Source organism: Lutjanus erythropterus, chromosome 23 (assembly GCF_056507025.1).
Source record: "Lutjanus erythropterus isolate fLutEry1 chromosome 23, fLutEry1.hap2, whole genome shotgun sequence".
NCBI classification, from domain to species: domain Eukaryota; kingdom Metazoa; phylum Chordata; class Actinopteri; order Lutjaniformes; family Lutjanidae; genus Lutjanus; species Lutjanus erythropterus.
Window position 1 is genome coordinate 20,119,826 of NC_139339.1, and position 25,474 is coordinate 20,145,299.

The 25,474-nt window shown below is 40.5% G+C and overlaps 1 protein-coding gene across 1 annotated transcript; it reads right to left on the reverse strand.

Annotated features, from left to right (window-relative positions):
* Positions 1–333: 333 nt before the first annotated feature.
* Positions 334–24,860, reverse strand: LOC146306091 (uncharacterized). Its single transcript, XM_084713174.1, has 6 exons — positions 24,857–24,860; positions 24,675–24,756; positions 21,840–21,944; positions 14,411–14,621; positions 11,051–11,140; positions 334–435 (listed from the first exon to the last, which is right to left on the reverse strand). Exons 1-6 carry the CDS (start codon positions 24,858–24,860, stop codon positions 412–414), a joined length of 516 nt encoding a protein of 171 aa, XP_084569300.1. The 3' UTR covers positions 334–411.
* Positions 24,861–25,474: the final 614 nt, after the last annotated feature.

Genomic DNA, 25,474 nt, shown 5'->3' on the forward strand with positions numbered 1-25,474 from the left:
TATCAATCATCAGGCGATCCCAATAATCCATCCATCAGTTCAAGATCAAACAACGCATCAATCATACAGCGTAAGTCTTGTCAAATGGATACTGAGAAATTCACTGGCACAAAAGGTAGTTATGGAAAAGTTATCTTCAAACAGTGTGAATGAAGGAACTGCTTTTAAGGGGAAGCATAACTTCCCACTGTTCTACACTTGAATTCACAATGGCATGTCTTGTGGGGCGTTAAGTGCGTTCCAAGCCTTTGAAAATAACAGCTTTGTCCTGTTGGATTATTTAAAATCAAACAAGATGAAAACAAGGTGTTTGTGTGTGTTCTGTGTTTTCTTACGCGTCCTGCTCGCAGGGAGAAGCTGTGCTCATCTGTGCTGGCACACATCTGGAAACTGAAGAACAGCTTGCAGATTTCAAACAGACCACGACACGTGTACCTGCGGAAGATAAATACATGCACACTGTCACCTACAGAAACACAAAAGGAGTAATGAGGATTATATGGCAGGACCTCCACAAGGGGTCACAACATAAATCTGAGCTGTTGAGAGATGTTAAACACTGTAGGAAGAAAAGCGGAAAAAAATTCCCCTTCATTCTGTGAGTGTTCTCCTCTTATCTTTGCGTTTTCTCCCCATGTGAATAATGAGATAACTGTACATCTTCAGGTCTCTGAAATTATTCAAAGAAAACAAAGAAAAAAAAATCAATCTTAGTTTTTGTTGCTCACAATAAAAACAAAAATGTTAATTTTAAGGGGTCACAAGCCAAAATGTTGAGATTCAGTGTCTAGGATTACATCACACCAAAAGTGAAGAACATCTTGATTGCCCCCTGGTGGCTGGCTTCAGTATAGGTCACAAATCCCACCCCCTCTATGTTAGCAGATGGGACATGGATCACACTAAAATAAATCATATTAAACATCATTTGTCACAAAGAATGTTTCTGTTGTTTTATGTAGTTCTTATCACAATGATGTATGTTCAAAAGTTCATTTTTCTGGTAAGTTTGGTTTGAATAAGTTGTTTAATGCTGTAGAAAGGGATTTTCACATCATGGCAGCACCAATATCAGGGATATTTTGGATTGCATTTTTGTGGCAGGAAGAAGAGACACTTGAGCCATTTTTATATAGTCTAAGTTCCAAAGACATATTTTATTCTAGGGACCACTTTTTTCAGACCAAGTACAAGTACAAGTACTTACGTTTAGGTACTTGCGAGTACTTAATAATGCCATTACAGTTCTTACAATAACCTTATTAAGCTGTGCAGTTTATTGTGTACATGATATATTTCAGTATAATAATTTCAAAACATTATTATGGAAGAAGAATTAGGTTTACTGTGGTGTGTTAAATGGTGTTAGATATGATAATTATTTCATTATCATTTACAGAACTTTAACTAGTATTTGAATTTTAAGTTACATATGCAGTCTTTATGTTTCTTCTCCATGTCCCTCTTGTCTAAGAGCTAATTAGTTCCTACCTGTCATTGTTTAGGGGGGACAGGTATGAGTGTGGTGTCATGTGCGTAATAGTTTTGTTTACCCTGCTGTGAACCCCAAAGACTGAAGCTACGTGTACTGTGCTGTCAGGCCATTTTGGTGGAGAATAAAGAAGAGTACACAAAGAGAAGTTGTAGCAGCTTATTACCAAGAAAAGAGGGTTACAGGCTGGTGGCAGCAGCGTTTTTTCTTCATCATCGGATTAATTAGTCGAGGCATTCAACTAGTTTACGCCTGCTGGGACTCATTGGAGCAGCTGGCTGTGGTGTAAAGGTGCACTCTGTGCATTTATTTCACATGGACTTACATGGAACTTCATGGAGAGTTTCCAAAGTCGCTGCGGTAATTAGTGGATGATGTTGAGGACAGCGAGTCTCTCACTGATAGTGATGGTGCAACCAAGAAAGGAAGGTAAGCATCAGCACATTTCTTGAACTCTGCATCGTGTTAGATCTTTAGATGTTTGCTTGTGTCGTGGTATCGGGTGTGGGGTATCAGAGTAGTTTTGAGTATGAGTATGAGTACGTGAGGACAATATCAGACCAATACCCGATGCTGGTATCAGTATTGGTGCATCCCTATTTTATTCAGTCTATCATAGCTCCAAACACACACTAAATGTTCTGTAAATGTAAAGGCTTATTTTACTGTGTTTCCAAAATCAGTAGGATACTTTATTCTCCACAGTTCCACAAAGTTATATCTGAAACGTCTTAATTTCATGACTCATTTTGTCTCTACAGAGTTTAATCAGCATTCATGTAAATCTTCTTGATCAAAGACACAATCTGGTGCCACTGCATCTGGGTACATAAGACTGCTGTTTGTCTCAGGACATATTACATTTTGACAAATCGTAAGCAATCATTTTTTTTAAAACAAAACTGAAAAGCTAAAATCAACCAGCCACACATCCCAGTGCAATATAAACCACCACAAAATAAAAACTCCAACCCACACACAAAACAATATTAGTAAATTTTAAGCCTGATACTGTAATTGCCCCCAAACAAGTTTCTCTTCAATTGTAGAAATGTAGTATAAAATACAACACAGGTACCACCAGGTGGATTACTAGCACTCAAGGTCAGTCATGGTGCTCTTTGTGGGTGTAATTTCATACTGGAAGAGCCCAAGTTTTTCACCTAATTTTAAGAACAAGCTGACTTAGAACAAAGTCAGAGCTATTCTAAAAGTTTGATCCCAGCAGAGAGCTTAGGAGAGGTTGAGCGAGGGGAAAGAAAGAAAGGTAGAGAGGCAGAGAAAAGGAACAAAGGGGAAGCAGCTAATAGTTTGGAGGATCTAGGAATAAAAAATTTATAGGGTAAAATAAGGTTCCTTTAGTCCATCCGTCAGCATTGCTGCAGTGGAAATTAGTCTTGCTCTAGTCTACTCTCCACCTCCACAGAACACTTCTACAATACCCAGCTGTGTTAAATAGTCATTCTCTTCTGAGTCTTTGGTCTGTGTTCTGGGGTTGTAGAGTTTGCAAGTCTTTTTCATTTTGAGTCAATAGTCTGTATAACAATTCGCAGGTGAATTACTGTTCCTATTTTACAGTGAGTTTGGGAAATGTATCTATGTTGAACAGTCTATAAAAACTCTGTAACAGATCACCCTGTGAGTACAGTCTTCATTTGTTTCTTGAGATTTACATTTCATGTCTCACAAATTTATAATCAAATGTTTACTTATCCTCCCCGAGCTCTCCTCTTCCTGTTCATCGCTGTCCTCAGCTTTTTAAACTATTTTTCTACTGACCTCAGCACTCCTTTTGATCTTCAATCAGTCCCCCTTTTCCCCACCTTTTCTTTTCTCTCCTCCCTCTTCCTTCCCCATACATCCTCCTGCTGCGGCTCCTTGCCATTCCTCGCCCTCCATCCTCCTTCACTTATCTTCTTTCTCCCTCTTCTTCTCATACTCCTTATATGTTCAACACTCTGTCAGCACAGCCCCTCTTTTGTTAATTTCCCCTTCATCTTTTCCTGTCCTCCTACTGTCCAGACAAAAAACATAATACATAGATAGATAATTACAAACATTAAGAACAATCGTTTTCCATATCTATCTATCTATCTATCTATCTATCTATCTATCTATCTATCTATCTATCTGTCTGTCTGTCTGTCTGTCTGTCTGTCTGTCTGTCTGTCCGTCCGTCCGTCCGTCCGTCCGTCCGGCCAAGATCTCACTTCTTGCTTTAATGATAAATTAATTGATTTTTTGGGTCAAATGGGGACAGAAAACAAGCTGTTAAAACACAGTATTGACATATTAGCACCTTTAGCACCTTGGTTACATTCATTTGGAGTTGTGTTTTTGTCATCCAGATCATCATGAGTGATCCCTTTCACATTACCCAAAGTCACTTGACCCATTGTTTAAGTATAAATATTGATTAGATCACCTTTAAAGGTCCAGAGTGTAAGATTTACAGTGACTTATTGACAGAATATGGCAGACATGGAATATAATATCCATTAGTAAGTGTTTGTTGGTGTATAAACACCTGAAAATAAGAATTGTTACCATGGCTACCATGTTACACCGCCTTGTGTCTACAGCAACCCAGAACAGATAAACCAAACACCGGCTCTAAATAGGGCCTTTCTCGTTTTGCACAAGTTTTGTGACCACTGAAACTCAAGGCCCAGTGTGTAGGATTTAATTGCATCCAGCAGTGAGCTTGCAGATTGCAAAAACTCATCTCACTCTTCCCTGTTGACCATGTAGAAGAACATATGGTGGCTGAGAAACTCAGACACAATGTGTAGGGCTCTATATTCTAGCAATGCACGCTGGGTACTTAAGAAATACAAATTTTTATCCTCTTTACATCCAATTAACACTTACATGCTTAGATTTCTCTAGCACTAAATCTGTCACAGTCAACAGTTGGCAGCATACTCAACTGTGCATATGCATATAGAAATTAAATTATGAGATTACCAAAACATTTTACAAGCATTTAACTACCCAGACAAGTCATCCATACATACTTTTTTTTTAAAGGATTGGATAATATCCTGCCCAATCTCTTTCATTCCATCTAACTTTTCCCTCAGGTCATCCACTGACTTGACATTTTTTATTAACTCTTCCACCTCTCCTCCCCCACTTCCTTCTCCTGCTTCTATTTTCACTCTTTTTCAACCAATTCTTGCAGCTTCACCTCCACTCAATCTGTCAACCTTCTCCCTTTTTCTGCACTCTTCCTCGCCCTCTCTGAAACTTTCCCCAAACTCCTCCTTTCCCTTCCTCATCGCCTTCCTTCTCACCCTCTCTCAATCCCTTCAAGAATACAAGGATACAAGATGATTTATTTATCTTTTACAATCCTGTATAATGAGATTTCCATGTAGTTCCCCTCTTTGATTGATTGATTGGATTGGCTGAAGAGATAAACAAAATATAGAACAGAATAATTTATGTGGAGGAGTGGCTGAGGATGGATTAAGCAGACTCACAGCCTGAGGGAGGAAACTGCTCTTCAGTTTGGTGGTACAGCAGTGGATACTTCTGCATCTCCTCCTGCCTGATGACAGCAGGTTGTGCAGGCATCTCACCTTCTGATATCACTGATGCTCCGTACCAGTGATGTTGTGGATGTTTTTTTTTTTATCACCTGTTGCAGAGAACATCAAACTGCAAGCTTTGCACAAAACCATACAAAGTGTAGGTGAAGTGGCAACAAAAAGACTAATTTAAAAAGTGCTATTTTCTTGTGTATTTGCTTTAGTTTAAGTACTGGAAAAGTCCACACAGCTGCCTCTGTAGAGTGCGTTCATTTTCACATTCACATGAGTGGCAGTGCGAGTTTCAGCAATATATCTACTTCTGCTCTTACCTCAATAGATGAGAATATGGATGGACAAAGAAACAGAGAGGGTCATTGATTATCAGTGAGTCAGAAGGAACAGACGACTCGGCTATTAGACAAATACGTCACTCTGAAACGCCGCAGTCGCAATCTATAACTGCCACAACTCAATTGTCCCTAAATGTCACACTGTGGCTACATTGTGAACTGGCAGCTGAATGAAGTGGGAGCAATGAAGCAGAGCAAAGACCCAGAGAGAGGGAGAGAAAGAGAAAGAAAGGTCAGAAAGGCAAACTAGGAAGAAACTGTCTGAATGGCACGCACTGGGAAGAAATTGGCTAGAGAAAAGAAAGGAGGTAGAGGAGAGGTTCTGCGTAGATGAAGGACATTTTGAAAAGAGGGAGGAGAAGGAGAACAGCGATGACCTAAAGATCGGGATGGAAAAATAGTGAGGTGACTTACTCACTCATTCTCCTTTGTCCAGCCCTCTCACTCTCTCTCTGATAGTACATAAATCTCTGCAGCCGCCTTTGTCTCACACAACACAGGCACTTTGTTGACTAAATGTAACAGTGACTACAGCTACACAAGCCGGTTTCACAAATGTGGAGATGATCACTAAACAAAATGATTATTTAAGGGTCCAATCATTATTTTTTGACAACTTAACTCTCACCCACAAAAGTTAAGTGTCTGACCTACTGCTAATAAATTATAGTCACATGCTTGTTGCCTGATCAGCAAGAGCATCAGGAAACAAGTAAAATTCTTATCTCTAGACTGTGAGTGAAAGAAAACCTTTAATTTTGGTATCTGATGAACCTTTTCTTTACATCAGGGGCACAGTTTTTGCCTGTTTACATGTGATATGGTGGTATATTGGTGATCCAAACTGATATCTTGAACTAATGTCTGGATTGATGTGGTTATATTAAAACTGGTGACTGATTTTTTTTTTATTTCTGTGAATTCTTTGGAACATTTGGATATAAAAATTGTCCCTTTTTTAAAATTTTAATCTAACCACTAGACTGTACCATGCCACCGGGGGCCCACTAGATGGCACTGTGAACCCCACCAATGGGCCACACCCTTGTGGTTGAGAATTCCTGGTTTAAAGTGCATGGTTCATGAGCATTTAGGGTGTGGCCAACTGCACTTTTGATAGTTAAACAGCGCATAATCAGGGTGAAAACTAAGCCACAAGGCACAAAGGGGTTGTATTTAGTCTCTTAATTAATCATAGGTGTGTTTTGGGCGTAGCATGAATTAAACCATTTAGAGTGTCTCCTCCCATTCTCCTCAAAAGGCAGGTGTGTCTGTCAAAGCTCATACAGTGAAACGGTTCAGAGTAAAACAGTCGTATAAATTCTGATTTCCATCAAAGCTGCTGAAAAAAATATTTCCTGTAGAGAGTTTCCCCTGTCCGGTCAAGTTTTTAACTAAGTTTTTAGTTTTGCTGCTTAAATATTAACAATATTTGCTGCATTGGCATCACTGTCTACATTGAAACTTTTAAAAAAGACTGAAAATAAACTTAATCATTAAATCATTCTAGGAAACAAAAGTAAATCACCTACAAAAACTGCACTGCTTGACATAATTTTAAAGATGATTTAATGATTTGAGAAGCTTCTTTAAATGATACCTTAGGTGCAGTGTCACTGAAGTTGTGCTGTTGTGTGTTGTGTTAAAATGCACACACCAGCTATCTTTATGGAGAGCCACCACCACATGCAACACATCATCAGAGTGTTCATTTTTATGACCCAAGGAATAAATGCAGTGCCCTATAAGCAGAGTGTAAGTGCACTGTGGACATGGTCTATGTTTATGGATAAGAATAATGCATCCTTTAAATAGCAGGAAAATACTGCGTCATTGACTTAAAACCAGGTTTTCCTGGTCAATGGTGTCATCATGTTCTGCTGCCTCAAAATAGCTATGTGACAACAATGGGCCTGACCACACCTCATTTTAAGATGCACCCATGGCTGAACAGATGGACGCTAGTACTACTTAAGCAATGTGGGCACTGGCTGTGAAAATGACAGCTGTGTCGGTGTAAAACTAGCACTGACAAATGCGCTGGGCTGTGCACTGCTTTGTGACAGACACAAGATAGGGCCTTTTGTTTTACTGCTTTGGGATCTAATGTTCGATTAGTTGTGGAGAAATCAAATGGGCAAAACACCCAGCATCATTTGGAAATCTTCAGAGAGGCGACAATAGAATATAAGTGGAAATTACACATTTGCATTGTTATACAAACTGTGAAATCTTTAAACCATCAATTTCAAGATTGGGAATTTCAAAATGAGCTAATTTGATTTAATGAGGTATTTTTTATTTTGATTGAGCTCTTGTTCCTGAAATAAAGTGCTCAATATAGGTGCAGCTACAGACAAGAGGAAATGACACACACACACACACACAAACACATAGACCATGTACACACACATGAAACAAGTTAAGTTTAGAAGGAGTTGGGAAAGAAAGGGAAAACAGAAGTCACAGTAGTTTGGAAAACAGGAAGGGTATATTAGCTCCTGTAAACTTTCTTTGTAGCTCTCCCTGGCTTTCCACTACTGATGGCTTATCTGATATCCAGTCAAAGTGAATCCTTTCAAATATCAAGAGCTTTCCTAAAATATGACCATAATGCACTTCTCTGCAATGCCCCAGTTGATAAGAGTTCAAGACAATCTGTTTTCCATTAAAAATGTCGGTACATGGGCTCATGTTCTCATGTTTTCAATACACTGATTGCTTCCCTCAACCTGTTAATGTTTGAGGCTAAAATGTTTCAAAGTGGAAAGTGTGGTGAAGGAACAGATTGAAGCTGCAGCAGTTTCTGCTCCCTGCACAAAGCATTCTGTAAAAACCTTCCACTGCTCCAAGTCTTCGATTTGTTGCTCCTCAGTTGCTCACACTGGGTATAAACCTGCTCTAGGTTGCTAAATAACAAATGCAGAAAATGCCCTTCAGTAGCATCACACAATGCAAAGCAAAATTTACAGGTGCATAGAAAGTCAATGGAAATATGCAGCCACGGGAAAACAGATATAGAGTTGCCCTACAGGAGGCACCAACTAAGTTGTACATGTCAAAGTTTTACTTGGGTCTGACTGAAGTGTAACACAAAACAGCAACCAAGTAGGCCAGATAGTAAAGGCTTTTCCACTTTTTTTTGTACATGCCACACAATCTTAGTCAGTGTGCCAGAGGTGGGACCAAGTCAGTGTTGTGCATTCAGGAAATCGAGGGAAATGAATTGATTTGTGGCATTTTTTAAATAACACACTACATAATCTTTTGGCTTTTGGGGAAGGTATCAAGTATTTTCAAGTCAAAAGGCTCAAGTCCAAGTGAGGTGAATAATTACTGGTGATTAAGTCCAGGTCGAGTTGCAAGTCAAGACAAATTAATGACTTGAGTCTGACTCGATTCCAAGTCATGTGACTTGAAGGTGTGTGCTCAACTACAGTCAACCAAGGAGCACCAACAGCAACAAGAGAAAGACAAACTTTACTTTGCATTATACTTTAATACAGGCTCATGAGATGGAGTGATATCGAGAGAGAACACTGAGGCTCAGGCTTTCACACAGCTGCTTTCACTCCACACTACTCACATAAACCTGTGTTAATACTACATTTGTGGCACACACCCAAAACTAAATCTTATTAATTAATTTATTTAACCCTCAGTCTGCCAGACTCAACTAACCTGCTATTGAAATTTGAAATTGCACCCTACCTGTACTGCTGTTAAAACTGAAATAGCTGGTAAATGTAGTAAAGTTGATGAAAATTACTGCCAACATCAATGGATTGCAGTTTCAATATAGCCACACGCAGGACGCAGCGACTCTTTTGCTCTTTTTCCAGTTCATTTACAGGCTTAGGTGATGCTAACCTCCTTTACAGCTGTTGGGGACTTGGCTGGTCTCTGGTAGGCACTATGAAAACCTCAGAGCCTGTACTCGTACTCTGAGAAACAGCTACTTCCCCCAAGCTGTTATCCATCTGAACCCACCTAACTCCCCTGATGACTCTCTCTCGCGCTACTGCCATATTTTAATGCTGCTTTACACATACAGTGCACTTTTTTTCATTACTTTATGCTTACATTGCCATTGCCAGATCATAAAACACTGCTATTCTCGTTCCTTCATCTGATTTTAATTTATTCTATTCTATTTTATCTTATTTTATGCCACGTATGTCCCTTTGTACTCCTTCTCCTGTACTGTCTTGGTAAGGCCACAGCCCTTCTTTTTCATTTACTGAGTTAATGACAATACAGCTGAATAGAATTGAACTGAATGTACTTTACTGGCACAAATAAATAATAATCAGACTGACATTTCTCTTGTGTACTGCAGACCATGTCCTCAATGGAAGATTTAAATAATATTCCCTGCATTTCCCATGTGGACACTTAAAAATCCATGATTTTGCTCCCACACTAAAGACAGAACGATATTAATGTCTAGACTGGCCTCATTAGCACACTGGCTGAGTCAAAACTTTTGATCCTCATCTTCATCGCTTTGATGCTATTCAAAGCTCGGCTGTAAAGGTCCACCATCAGCTGCCATCTTGAAACAGGAGACAGCAACACAACTTCATCACGACAACTTATGTTTGAAAAAGGGCTTCACCATTAAATGTATTACCACATTCCTGCAGTCATGTGACTCCTGCCCCGGGGTTGAGCTCATTACTGTCATCACCGCAAATTTTACCTTGCAGAGTCAATCTCATTAATACTTCTATGGATGAGTGCTGTCACACACAAGTCAGGAACACCATAATGCACTTCTCTGGTTGATAGACTCAACCCAAAGCATTTTGGGATTGCCAGTGGGCGATTAACAACATGCTAACAACAATAACTGTTGGAAAAAAATGGAAAAAAATTTGATAAATGACTACAGTAGACAAAAAAACATGTCCAAAAAGATGCTGCGGTTCAAGGCTGCATTACAAAACATCTGGAAGGGATATTTTCGTATCAGAGCTGAGGTTGCAAAGGTACAACGCTAGCATTAGCATTCGCATAAGGTTAGCCATTCGTGCTCAGCTTACTTCAGGACTAACCAGACTTTGGTCTTAAGAAGCTGCAGTGTTTATTAACTTACACATTATAACCTTTACGCTACATTTACTGCCAGACTGATAACTTGCTGCTAAGTTTTTTAGCTGTGGGAATATTGTCACTGCGGTAAGTAAACTTCCTAATTTGTGTATAAAACCTTTACACAGAATGCATGATAGCAATAAATGAAAACAAAGCCAAATGTAGCAAAAACCTTATGCAAAAATACCCAGTGCGCAGAGTAAGCAAAAATATAGTCATCATCAGACAACAGAGACACACAGTTATTTAAACTGTTTTGTTCAATTTCTCTCCTCTGTTCGCCGACTTGCTGTCACTCCAAAGGACAGAATATTAGAGCATATTTCAAGGACTCCGATGCCTACAGTTATAGAGCTGTAGGCGGCATGTTTGCAGTTTGATAACTGTTTGACATCGTCATCATCATCACTCGTACTGTTGACAACAACCGCAGGAAGGCCAAAGTGACTCCGAGTGCAACAGTGGACGCTCTGTTTGCTTAATTTCAAAGTGTCTTTGCTTTAGTGTGCTCACTGGACTACATCTAATCTCAGTCAATAGACCTTTAATAACAACTTGTGTGCAGAAGTGCTGACCGATGACTCAGCTGAGAATGTGTCAAAGGGCAGGTCCTCGAGGCTCCAGTCCCTCACTGCTGTGGCCACGGGGCTCCTTAACTCTGGTACCTGAGGAGAGAGTCGACAGAGAGCAAGGCGCAGTGTGTGTGTGTGTTATCTACAGTATGATCTATTTGACCAATGAAAACAAACAATTCTGGCTGATCATCTTTAACACAAGGTCCAGTGTTTTGTCCTTGTCAGAGTTAATTAACATTTTGATGAAGTTTACCTCACCTGTGAAAAATTTCAAGGGCGCACAGACAAGGGAACGCTGCAAATGTTTTTTTTTTCCTCTGTTTTCTTTTGTAACTATCAGTTTGATTAATTTCCTAATCTGATTCGTTCTCATAAGGAGAGAAATGTTTTCTTGTTTTGTGACCTTCCCTGTGATCTCCCCAAATCACCCTTGTGCTTTGTGTTTTATGTGTTTTTATCTATTTTTTCCAACAGCTCTTTCGTTACACGACTGTGATCATCAAGATGAAAATTTAGCTCAGTGAGTCAGAGGGGAGACATTTCACCTGTGTGCTAGCAAACTTCATTATATTTTGCGGCACTTGAGAAAATTATATTTCTCCATAAATCACATCTCTTCTTTTGTAAGCAGCATCTAATTAAAAAATGGTCTTAAGGTGATATTGTGAAATGTGCGACTTTGAATCTCAGTGTCTTTACAGTGAATTTTCACCTGCTGTAATCCTCTTAGGAGAGAGAAAAATATAAATATATATCCAAATAAAAATAGGCTGTGGTTCCAATCCACAGAAATGGGGATGGAAAGGAGCATTTTAAAGATTCAAAATAGTTTTGTGTCAAGCACAAGACAAATATGCAGTTGACAGAGAAATTATCTTTTAGTCTCTCTTTTATTAGTTTTTTATCGTTTGGTATATCATGGCTCAGGTTAAACCCTTTGTAAAATATGAACAATCCATACAGAAAGTCAATGCTATAGAAAGTCAGGGGTCATCAGTTTATTAAATCATAGAAGACGTGAAAAAGGTTGGGAACCACTCATGTAGCCTGTTATAAAAGGTTTTTTGGGTCTACGTCAGACGGACGACAGAATTTCTGTTACATTACGTTACTAAAGCAAGTGCAATAAAAGTGATTTTGTGACAATCATCACCTTGATGGTAGTCACTTAATTTGGGCTCCCAGGGGCAAAAATACAAATCAGCACCAATGAGTTCAACAAATGCAATCCTAATTTAAGCCAATCATTCAGCTGACATTTTTGCTTCTACTCCTACAGAGATAATGGCCTCAATTCAACAATTCAGCCATGATATGCAAATGAAGACTGCAAAAATTGAACCCCGGGTTGAAAACACCACAAATCATCCGACCTTTCCCCACCTGTTTCTCTCTATGCATGGTGCGACTGTACACAATCTGTACTTGTCAGGTTTGACTGCGTTCATTTTTAGGGCACTTTCGTTCTCCCATTTTCTCTGTTTCTTTGCCACACTCCCAATCTCCTCTCTGTCAGGCCCAAATGGCTCTGTCTCCCTGCATTGCTCCTTTCAATTTCCTTCCTTTATTCATCCCTTCATCCTGCTGCCGTCTCTCTCCTCCCAGCTGGCTCTTGGCCTCCGCCCAGGTGGGCTCTTTGCCCTGGAGGATCATGATGGCCTGCATCACTGTCTGTACCAGTGCTTGGGGGCAGCCATGGGACTTGATCTTTGTCATGTCTGTTTTATTCAGAGACTCCAGCAAATGAGGAAGGACAGAAAATAGGTACATGAATCACAACAGGGGATACTTCTTTGTGAATAACGTTTCAATACATGCACTTTTTCTGGTAAAAGGACGTCCACACCCTCAGATGAACAAACTCTGCTGGCCACTCTTTACATTTTGGCTTCTTTGACCTCTGAAGAGGACATCCACTTTTCAGTTGCAGGAAAGTCCTTTTGCCATTCGTATCTGTAAGACTTTTCTTTATGAATGCTGAGAGGATTCTCCTTAAGAATATGACAAAGACTCACAGATTTGCCTTGCCCTTGTCAAGACTCTGTTGAAGAAAAAAACATTTCATTATGTGGCTGTTCATCCAGAGCTGGCCACACTGAATATGAATACAAATCTTTTCAGGGCTTCTCAGCTTCAGCGACTATGCTGCCTTAAAGTGATGAGGCAGAGTTGGTGAACTCTGGAAAGTGCTGTTCTATGTTGTGTATATTAAACAGTGTCATTGAGAGTCTACAGCCAGGCTAGTGGCTTAGGCAGTGATTCAAGCTAAATGCTAACACTAGAATGCTAACATACATTTTAGCACGTTAGCATGCTAACATTTGCTAATTAGTGTTATTCACAAAGTTGAGTTGTGGGACTAATCTTACAAGTATTTGGCTATAAACCAACAATATTAAACAAGTTAAAATTTTGATTTGGTGAAGGTTCTGGATGAGGGGGTGCCAGTGGTGACAGAGCGATCACAGGGTTGGTGGTCCGAACCATATATTCCTGCTGGACCCTTTTCACCATGTCCTCCAATAACAGATGAGCAATCTTGATATGCAGAAAAACCTTGGTCAGCTTTCTCTGCTGCTGTTTCCTGTACTTAAATAGGTCAGTGCTATGTGCTATCATTGTCTGTGTTTAACAGAAAACCCAATGTTAGCATTGTGCTAATATTAGGTAACTTAAGACATGACTACATATATGTCACTTTTACAGGTCCCCAATGAACGCCTTTAAAACATCTTCAAAATTTGGTTATGTTTTCAACACAGGTAAGCCTAGCACATAGCATACAAGCATATTCACATTTTTCAAACCAGTGATGTTTTTTTTTTTCAGCAACACAAGAGAGGTTCTTCACAGTCAAAAAAAAAAAAAAGAAATGCAGTGACACATCCCTGGCCTATGGCCTTGTAATATTGTGTAAAAAGCACAGTCTTATTTCTGTAAGTCTTTTTTTGCCACAGTGATCACAGAGTAAACTCAATGTCCAATACAGGACAGGTAACATGGCAGGGTACTATCCACAGCCACTGCATGGTACAGTTAAACACGACTCTACTGGATTTTGATGCCAAGTATTTTGTTTTCCATTGGAGATAGTACACCCTCAACATAGGTGAAGCCAATTGTCATAGTGTGTTTTTCCAGCACACAGCAGCTTGGATTCGGTCTAGAGAATGATAACTAATTGTAACCTACACTGTACATTTACAGCCAGATTGATTACGTGTTTTCATGCCACCTTTTAGTATCTGCTCAGATCACTTGGAACCTAAACCACAAAAAAACAGGCACTATCCAAATGAAAAACCAAAAAAGAAGTCTGGTCGAGTCAATCCAAGCTGTACTATGCAAGTCTTGGCTTACCTTCTGCATCTCGTCAGCCTCTATCTTCTGCTGTAAATTGACAGACAGGTACTTGTCACACTGTCTCTGGAACTCGGCCACCTGCTTCTTGGCCTCCTCCAGCTCTACAGACATGGCCTCCACCTTCTCCCGCGTGTCAGTGATCTTGAAAAGGCCGTTACGCAGCTTGCTCACCTGCTCCTCCAATTTACTGCGTTTCTGTGCCAGCAGCCTGGACAGACACACATAAGCACACACACACGCGCACACAAAATCAGATGAGTGACACAGCGATTGTAACATAGACAGGTGTTTAGTGAATTGAATAGAGCCATTTATCCACAGAGGAAGATTAGCTGAAGTCAGACAGGTGGCGACTGTAAAGTGACTGACGAGAGAACTCAAACTGCAAAAGGCCTGAGAGAAGAAACTTTAAAAAGAGATTTTCTGTGATTTCTCTCCATTCTTTCTCCAACTCAGTTTGACATAAGGTCACCCCATTATCTGCAAATGATGAATAACATCCATGTTAAAACTGACCAGGCAAGTTCCAGTCTGATAAATCTAACACCCAGAGAGCATCACAGAACAAAATGTGGTTGTTTCCAAAAGCAGTGTAGCTTTGAATACACTTATAGAAGGCTGTACAATGCATTCCGATTTGTACAAGTCTGTCTAACTCCAGAATTCATTTCTACATGTTTTCACATGTTTTCAACAACTATTTCCTAACATGTAGAATATGAAAAACTCGATCTTTAAGATATGACTACAGTCTTCAGATGACACCGCCATTATCAGATGGATTTCAAGCAACAATGAAACTTCATATAGGGAAGAAATCAACAGTCTTGCAGATGATTGTTGATTCTCATAGAAAGGAGGCAAAGACAACCCCCCCACCCCATCTACATCAGTGGAGCTGCTGAGATGTTCCTGGGAATCAACATCACAGAGATCCTGTCATGGACATCACACCATGGTAAAGTAGGCTCAGAAACAGCTGTATTTCTTAAGTAAGCTTAAAAAGGCGCAATCCACGAGCCATCTTCTTGTCAACTTCAACCACAAAGCGATAGAAAGCATCCTGATTGGAAACATCATAAACTGGCATGAGATGTCAATGGCCCAGGACAGGAGGACCAAGCAGTGGGCGAGTAAAACCGCCCAGAACATAATTGGCATCCATCTACTGAGCATCAGTGAGATGAGGGAGGTGAGGTGGCTGTGCAGAGCCAAAATGATATGAAAAGACAATACCCACACAAGCCACAGCCTCTTCACCCTGCTGCCATCATACAGAAGTATTTGTGGCCGTACCGCGAGACTGAAGAGCAGTTTCTTCCCTCAGGCTGTGACACTGCTTAATTCATCCTTAGCACTCTAACCATGAGAAATTGTCTGTTTTATTTTTATTTCTATGACTTATTATTTCATCAACTAATCTGTATATAATTTTAATGCTGTTTTCTGTGCGCAGCAAAAGAGGGAACTACAACTTAATATCATCAAATAACCCTGCGTTTTATAATGATAAATAAATCTACCTCGTACCTTGAAAATAGTTTCATCATCCTTTTCAGCACCACGGACAGAGCTCTTCAATGCTGTTTTGAAAGACTGGTGGGAAAATGTAAGTGTTGGAAGAAATGTTTTCAAGGATGAACTGATGTTTCAAAACGGGGCCCAGGAAACTGATTTTCTACAGCAACTTGTAAGTGAGGTAAATTGGGTGGTCACTTGGGTCACAATAAATGGAAAGTCATAAGACTGAGAAAATAACAACAAAGCCCATTCTGAGTAACTGAATATGTTTATCCAAATTAACTGTTTGCAAAAAACCATTTTAACTAATGAAACCATTATGAAAACAATAAAAATAGAAGGGTACTGTTCTCTGACATTACAAGACAGCCAAAGCTAAATCAAGCATTGCAGAAAAGGGCTGAAAACCCTCATTTGAAATGAGGTCTGGTCCAGAGGCTTGCAAATGCAATTAAAGTCGGGTCATGTTTAATGGGCACAAAAATGAAAGCCTCCTGATGTGGAAAGAAGAAACAAGCTCTCTGTTCCTGTTCAGCCATGTTCGGGTTACTGCTGCCTCCCTCTGTCTCTCTGTCTGTCTCCAATTCAAAGGCTGCTGCTCTCACAGGTTGGCTCTCCTTAATGCTCTGATGGAAAGGATGAATTTCACAGGGCTCCTAAAGGCCTCATCATGCCAGAGGAACACTAAAAAGATTTCTTCCTAAAGAGTTGAGGTTCTACCCAGAACCATTTGTTTCTGAAGAACCTGTATTTTTAAAAAGAAAAGCGTCTATAAGACTGAGGGATCCATTAAGAACCTTTTTCATCCAAATAACCTTTTTATTGAAATACTGTCATTTTTGTACCATAATATAAAAAGGTTCTCTGTAGAACCTCCTGGGTTTGTCTCTAAGTCCTGGGCACATAAAAGGGTTATAAGTAGAATCTCCTAGGTGGGTTCTAGACAAAACTTTTGGGATATAAAGACAATCACTGGATGGTTTTTTGATAGCACCCTCAGAAGGTTCTAGATAGAATACCCAGAACCCTTTCATTACACCATAGCAGAGGTTCTCTGAAGAGCCTCTTATAGGGAGCTCTGGGTAGAACCTACAGTAGGTATAACCCTTTATTCTGGGTTCTAGTTTGAACTCTCTGAGAGGCCTTTTCCACCAACATGGAACTGTCCCTGTTCCAGTTCAAGCAACTAATCTCAATGAGTTCTAAGCCTTTCCACCAAAAATAAATTGGTTTGGAACCTGAAAGGTTGGTTCCCAGCTGGAATAAAAAACAAAACAAAACAGTTTTTCCTTGGGAAGCAAAGTGGACATATTCTACAGGTTGTTGAGCGTTGTGCAGCACTCTGTTGATGAAATTCTTGATAAAAATGGTTCTACTCAACTCAGTGAGAGCTGGGTCACTGGATAGCACCAAGGTTGCTGAATGCAACTGGTTCAATATCCAGAGCCAATTTGATAGGAGCCCTGAAAGGGTTCCAAATGGATCCTTTGTAAAAGGTCCTACCAGGAACCAAAAAGTCCTCCCCTATGGGGACATGATGAAGAACCCTTTATTTTTCTAGGTATCACCTTTACATCTAAATCCATGTTTCCACCCTAATTACCTGGAACCTTGAGTGCCAGGAACAACTTTTTCAAAGGAACTAAAAAGTTCCTCCAGCCTGTCTATGTTTTCACTGTGATCTAGACACGTGAAAGATAAGGCAAATGACATCATGTTTGAAAAGTGATGGCTGGGACTTTTTGTAGTGCAAAATAACATCCCTGGAAATTAATTTAGATCCTGGTCCCTGTGGTGGAAATGCACTGACTTTCTCCTAAAGGTTCCAGGTCCCTTGAGAAAGTTTCATGCAGTGGAAACATGACTTAAGAGTGAAGGATTAAAAGACAGCAGACTGCAGGACATCCTTGGACCCCTCACAGAACCAGTCTGGTGCAGTTGACTAGGACTGGGTACTGACAGAGGCAGTTCCTGTTAGCAAACACACATCCAACACACATCTAATCCTATTTAAATTCCATCCAAATGGGGATAACGATCCCAATTATCTGTCAAGTAGTGCAGGTGAGGATGAGGAGACTTTCAGAACAGTCTGCCCTGCAGTTGGTTAGATGTCACAGATGAGTAAGAACACCGGCTAGCCTTAAGCAGCATGACCCGATTCAAAAGCGCTGTCAAAAAATATGGTAAAGCGGACTTTGCTCGAGACCTTCAGAGTGAGTCAGTGAGTTTAGCTGGTTAATTGGTGTAGCAGGGCTCCCTGAGCTCTGGCAATGTGATATGGATCCTGCTAGCAGCTAGTGGTCAGAGGGCCAGGACGCCTCGTCACCCAGAGAATGGTGATTAGCTCTGGGTAATGGTGCCTGCCAGCCCAATTAGCAGCATTATGTGTGACCACTACCCTGTGCCACTAATTACAACCAGGCCGTGAGTGTGAGTGAGTGAATCAGAAAAAGACAGAGGGAAAGAGGTGTTCAGTGAGAAAGAACGTGTGTGTGTGTGTGTGTGTGTGTGCGGATGTGACAACAGGGAAGAGCGAGAATGAAGAATGAAAAATGTGTGTGCTACTGTACGTCTGTGTGTGTGCAAGCTGCTGACCCCTCTCTGCCACAGCATCCACCCTGTCATTTCCAATTACAACGAGCCTCAGGTCTTCGCTACAGCATCACCCAGCTTACTAGACCTCATTTGCTCGACACCAAGCGTCAATCAGCCATTAACACACTGATTCATGGCGAGACACGACCCACTGTCCTCAATGTAATATTGAGAAGCTGCTGAGAAGAACTGTGGGCCATAATTACATGTATCTGAGGGAAGTAAGAACACTAGTGTCTTTCAATTATATCCATTTTTAATTCATTAAAACAGCATTACTGTTACAATCGAGAAAATGCTCACAAGAGCAAAATCCCCGAGAAGACAACAAACAGTATACAATAAAACATTCAAAGAAGCACTGTTTCCACTTAAAAACATTGTGACATTTTATGCAGCACTGAGCGCATTCATAAAGCAACGCATATTGAATTTTACCTAATTTCACAGAAAGTAGTGCTTTACATGTCCCCTACTTGCAACATCCTTGCTTAGACCACACCAATCTTCAAACTATTATCGTGATGACAAATCACAACAAACATTTAAACACCTACTCAGAACTGTGTCTGCGGTAGTTGCCACTACATTAAGTGTTTCTCGGACCATGTTTTGCTATGACACACACACACACACACACACAGACTCACAAGGTGAACTCAATAGCAGCCACACACTATCATGGCTGGTAATAATTACAGTGATTAATTATTGTATGCATGTGTTTCTGAAGGATTACATATTGCCATTGGCTGATATGCCGTGTCCGGAAAAGAATAGCTTGTTCAACTATATTTCTCAGCTGGCAAACAGTGGCAGAGCCGATTAGCAAGTTCTCAGGTGACGTTTATGATCTGCCACAGATCCGAGAAAGCCAACAACAACACAGCTAACCATTTTCATTAGCTGTATTAGCGACCAATTCGAAGTGACAGAAGAGTTTCTGAGTTTGTGTCAAAAGCACAGCTAACTCATGTATGTAACAATGTATAGAAACTGCTGTTTGCACTTTTTAAAATAAAGTGTGGTGAAAATATGTCAGTAATGGGAAACTTTGTCATTTTAGAAACATTGTTCTTGCTTGCAGTATTTGAATGTTGAAGTGGCCTCACTATGAGATGATAATACCATCAGTCAGTTTGAGTTTGAGACCCCAGCACTAATTTGTACAATTTGTAAGACTGACTGTTGACACTATTTGAATAATATAATTCTGGTATCTGTTTTCCAGTGTCTGCTGTAGATCAGAGTGTTGCTCCTCACAACCAGAGCCAGCTTCGTGCTGATATCACTTGAGGTGGCAAACATCATTCAACCTCCTACCAACTAATCAGAAAAACCTATTGTGAGGCGTTCAAGTGTGCGTCTTTGTTTGCTGCTTACTTTTATTCAGAAGACTTTTATATACTTTACGGTGGTGAAGGAGAGTTGTTTACCTGTGAGCAGATTTTTTTTTTTTTTTACCAGATTATCAAAGCGCCTCACAATATATCAGAGATATACAATGCCCACATGTAATCCCTTGTTGTTACAGCAACAATCCATATACAGCTCCTGGAGGGAAGCTGAAGAGTGCCATTAAGTGCTGAGGCTCTTCAGCTTAGAAGCAGCGCACTGTGATTCATACTGTGCTCCTTTTCATAAACCAGTGTGTCGACGGCTTGGAAGTTGGTGTATGTGCAGTGAGTACCTAGCCAAACACATTAGCAGATGAAATTTTCTGCTCTAATTATGGTTGTACAAGCAGGGCTATTCATCTGTGTTAATGTACTCATTGAGGACTGCAGGTCAGAACAGTGTGAAACAAGAGAGAACAGCAACAGCAAAGAGAGAAGAAGATGAGAGAAAAAAATGCGGAGGCAGGAAAATGTTGTGTTCCAGCCAGTCCTGTTTATTTTTTAAGTGTTAATTAATCATTAAAACGATAATGGGAAATGATGGAAATTTTGTGGATAATTCCATTTTATTTCATTTATTTCTTTTTATAGATATTGTTGGATGGAATCCAGGGAGGAACTGATTTTAATTTAATTTTGTGAGTGGCTGTGGTATCATGACCCTCATGCAAGACTCCCATCGTGTTTCGATGTCATGTTATTTTTGACATTTATGCATGTCTAGGACTTTTGGACTTTTCAGTTTGATCCGGATCAAACTTACAGGTGTGAAACCTCCTCCGGACCAAAAAGCCAGACTCTGGTTTGGTGGAAAGAGGTGGCCTGAATCCGGGTCTAACTGAACCATGGTTCTGGATGAAAATATCGCCAGTTGCTGGTTGCTGGAGTGAAAATGGTCTGTGTAGAGAATTTTAACATATCGCCCAACTCTAGTGCATACCACGGCACACTCACACAACAATTGTTTTTCAGACGGCACATCAGGTAAAACAGATAGACGCACCAACGTGAAAGAGCGTCCCAGCAGGCAATGCACGAGCCAGATGTTTCAGGTGGTAGGGTCGACTGCATCCTGTCTGCAGACAAACTGCCTCAGAGTTCATGTGGAGGTGGGCCAACACCATTCTGTCTGGTCTATCTAGGCTTGTTTTGCCCCACGTCCAAGTGTGATTGCTGTGTTCACATATGCTCAAACAAACCAAACCTGAGGGTAAAATGCTCCAGGCTTTGAAACAACTGGTCTAGACAAGCTAGAAATGAATACACCCCAAGAAATATAAGTCATCACTACTTCGCTAAACTGACAGTCGTCACTTATGACAAAATTATTAGTTTTGAAAGCTGCCTTTGAACTATATTGTGTTAATTCCTGTGCAAACCTTCCTGCCACAACAGATCAACAGGCCTGCAGACAAATGACTACAGGAAGCACATAAAAAATATTACAGGAAACCATCTAGAAAGCTTGCACTGCTCACAATAAGTTAAACAAAAAATATCATGGGTGACAGGGACAAGGAGAGGTGGAGTGAAATGGGACAGAAAAACCCCATCTCACCTACCTGGGGGTTGTTTCACCACTCTCAGCACTTCTCCCTCCTGTGGCTGTGTCTGACTGTGGCGTGTCTGTGTGTGTGTGTGAAAGCTCCTCAGGACCAGCTCGACCTTTATTAATGGCACATCAATCACCAGCGGTCAGTGAAAACCTTCCTCAACACTGAATTTTCACACGTCACAGTGGATGCAGCAACTGTTAATCAGACTTTTTTTTTTTCCCTTTATACTTGAAAATTAATTTGGGGAGGTCGAGGGGTGCGTAATGGGGGGAGCACGCGATGTGCACTGGTGACAGGCCCGGGTCCAGCTGATTCGGTACACAGTGTGCTGCAAGAAACATTATCAGAACCTACCTGAAGGGCTCTCCCACTGAGCTCATATAGAGAACTATGTGCAGGTTGTTCCTGACTTGCTCAAGAGTCGCCACCACATTCAGATTCTGACAAAACACTGGATACCTGCAACAACACAAACATGTCATAGAACATTTTTCTTGTCATGATCTCTTTAGTCATTAAGAGGAACTGATAACAGCTCAGGCTGCATGCTGCTGATGGACCTAACAGTAGAAAACAGCAGCACTGGTTGTGTATAAAATTAAGCTGTAAAACATGTGGGACATAGCTCACCGTGTCAAGATCAGTCACACCTATGTCTATTAATTTTTAGCAATTAGCACCATTCACAGCTTTTAATTTAAGGCAAAAACAGGGTCAGTCAGAGGTCCCATATGAAATGGATGAGTTTATAAAATCTGTGCATACTGATGTAGGTGTGTTGGAGCTGCATGATCTGTTAAGTGAAGTCTAATTCTGACCCACTGACTGCCTCTAAAGCATTTTATTAAATGATAATCTTTGTTGCTCATAATTCAGAATTACTATTACAGTCCATTATTGCAATGTGGTCAGTGAATTAATGTGACTGTCATTTTCAAGGGGATAGTTGAGATCACTTGAAGTGAGGTAGTACTTATTCCTAGTCAGTGATGGTGGTCTGCACGCCCCCAGTTTGGAGAAGCAATAGGGGTACAGGTGTAAGAAGCTAAGTAATGCTGCTGTGGACAGGGTCAGCAACAAAAGCAACTTCAAAATGTCCCCCTAACAAAATATTGCTCTCCACAAACCCACCAGACTCCATCAGTGAAATCAGTAGTTTTACCTCAAAGAACACAGGAGTTGCTGGTCTACCACTGACTTGATTGGTTAGGCTGTTTGTGTTATTGTGTGACTTGGTGAATTTGTACAAACCTTTTAAAACACAGACGTCACACAATAACACAAACAAACTAACAGATCGAGGCAGCAGGTAGGTAAAATGACTGATTTTAGCTTATAACAGGGGCTTCCCATCAGAAACGGCTGTCTGACAGCAAAGTAAAGCAGGAAAAATATTCTAAATATAGTGTTTTAAGTGGCAAAAATATGTTTTGCTGCAGACCCTGTCCACAACAGTTCATTGCTTAGCTTCCTACACTGTCACTCCTGATGCCTCTCCAAACTGGGGGCGTACCGACAATCATCTTCTGTAAGTAACACATTGACTATAGATAGGTATCTCATACAACCTCACCTCAAATAAACCAAACTAATCCTTTGAGACATGTTTTATTGCAAATTGGGTCGACCTGTTGATGTAGATGACCTGACAGTGAAATAAAAGGTGTAAGAAACTAACTGATCCGCCTGTTCGATTCTAGTCACTTCACAGAAATCCAACTTTGTTACTTTTTTATTCCATAAAAAATGAAACATTTTGAGTATGTAAGTATTAAAAAAGAATAAAGACGAAAGTGCTTATTGATGTCTAAAGCCAAGGACAGAAAACTCACCCCCTGTAATGCAGCTGAGTGAAGAGGATCAAAGGAACTAACTGTACAAAAGCAGAGGTGATTCATCAAAATGGTAATTAAGGTCATTAAGTCAGCAGCCAAACTTCTTTATCCTATTTTTCACCAAATAATTGAGGAAGTCATTGACTACAGATTGTGTCCGTAATCTACTGAGCATGTCTTTCATGGATCTTTCAGACTGGAGAAAAAAAAAGTACTTGTGGAGTTTTGTACTAGACGGTGTGCTCCTTGAACCAGGTGGAAAAATCTGAGTAAGATTTTCTTCTGCACAGTACTCAGCCTCTAACTGCTCTGGTGGAGCTTGTCACCTCCAATAGCAGAGGAGTTTGGTGGAGTACTTCTGTGATGTGAAGAGTCTGGAAGTGCAGACTCGTGCTGCTGTACAGCAGGAGTGTGCTCAGTCAACCTTTCTCGGATAAATAAGAGTTGAAGGAAAACAGAAAGCTTGATTATCTCAAAGAGATTAATAAATAAAAATTACCTCTGCCTTCACATCCAAAATGTCACTTTGTTGATACCGGAGCGTTGAACAAAGACGCAGTTAGGAGGGAGCTACTTTTAGCAGGGGACCAAATATGAGATGACAGCAAATAACTGTGACAAATGGCGTCTGTGTAAAGTGTTCCATTTAGTGGAGATCAGCAACATAAGGGCAGCAGTCTGAGACGATTAATATTTAATGTGCAGACAGTCACGGCAATATAATTCACTGCAATTATGCACAAATGAACTTCTCTTACACAATCTGTGGCACAACAATCTAAACCCCTCTGTTTTATTGTGAATTAGAGGATTCCACTCCCTTCTGAGACATCTACTGCAGTTCAGTGCGTAGTGAAGCAGCGGCGGCATGAAGGATGTGCGAGTTCGAGGTCTATAACAGAAGACTGATGGAAGGTCATGGTTTGATCTAATCTGGTTTCATTTCCGTCTTTGGTTCCAGTTTTCCTTGTTTTAATTTCTTAGAGGTTAGGGTGATTTCCTCAGTAGAGGCCATCAGATGTAGTCATGTTTCCTCTCAAACATCAGTCAACGGGCAACAGCTATCTGGCACCGGTGTGTGTGTGGTCTCACCTTATATGAACTCCTGTTTGCTGTGCTACTTGACAGGGGTGGCAAAGTACAGATACAAGATAGATACATATAACAAAGGAGAACTGATTCAACTTCTTTATTTAAGTGAAAAAGTAAAAGCTCTGAAATGTACTCAAAGCATAAAATACAACTTCAATTAAAAAACCTGGGGTTCCAACCTTTTTTTTTTATGTATTTTTGTCTTATCCATCTAGGCTGCTTAAATACAGTAATTAAGTTTTTGTACATTGTTACTTCCCACCTCTGCTGCTTGGTGACTTCTCCCCTGGAACACCTGGTGCTCAGATAAAGGCGGCCATCTTGGACAGGCTTCATCTTTCTGTCTGAGGGGAAGAACACACAGGCACATGGTTAAATACACACTTACATGCAGATACAACAAGCATGGTGTTGAAAACATGAAAAGAAAACTTACGCGCTGACTCATGCCCGTTGCCCAGGGATATTTTCCAAGAGATTTTCTAAACGCCTTTCAGTCTGTCATGCTGGGATTGGGATTGAATACTTCAAGAGCACAAAGTACCACTGGAAGTTATTCACAGTGCTTGTGCATGGACAACATGACAAACAGAATTACTATTTTACAAAGACAGCAATATTATACATGCTAGAGGATCATTTTTCATGAGATACAATTATATGGTTTTGACAAAGTGGTTCAGATTTCTTATCTCTGCTGATGGAAATTAACACCTACACAAACCCACAACACCCACAGCCATGTACAAACTAAATGTGCCACAACACAAATGTACTGTACACAAAAGCCAACACTGGGGTGTTGATCCATGTTGTTTCTATAGTAATGTAGTGCTATTGATTAGCAGTGGCGTGTGGTAAAGTGGCACATTGTCAGCAGTGTGTAGAGAGCAGAGCCTGGTGCTGAGAGGCCGTCTCTCTTTCAGCTGAAGGGGAGCTTTTAGCTGCACCTCATGCTGCGTTTTTCAAAGGGGTTTCAAACTGGGCCTGAATCACAAAACTGTGCAAACAGTGAACACAGCAAAGACACACCAGAGTACAGCAGATGAGGACCTCTTATAT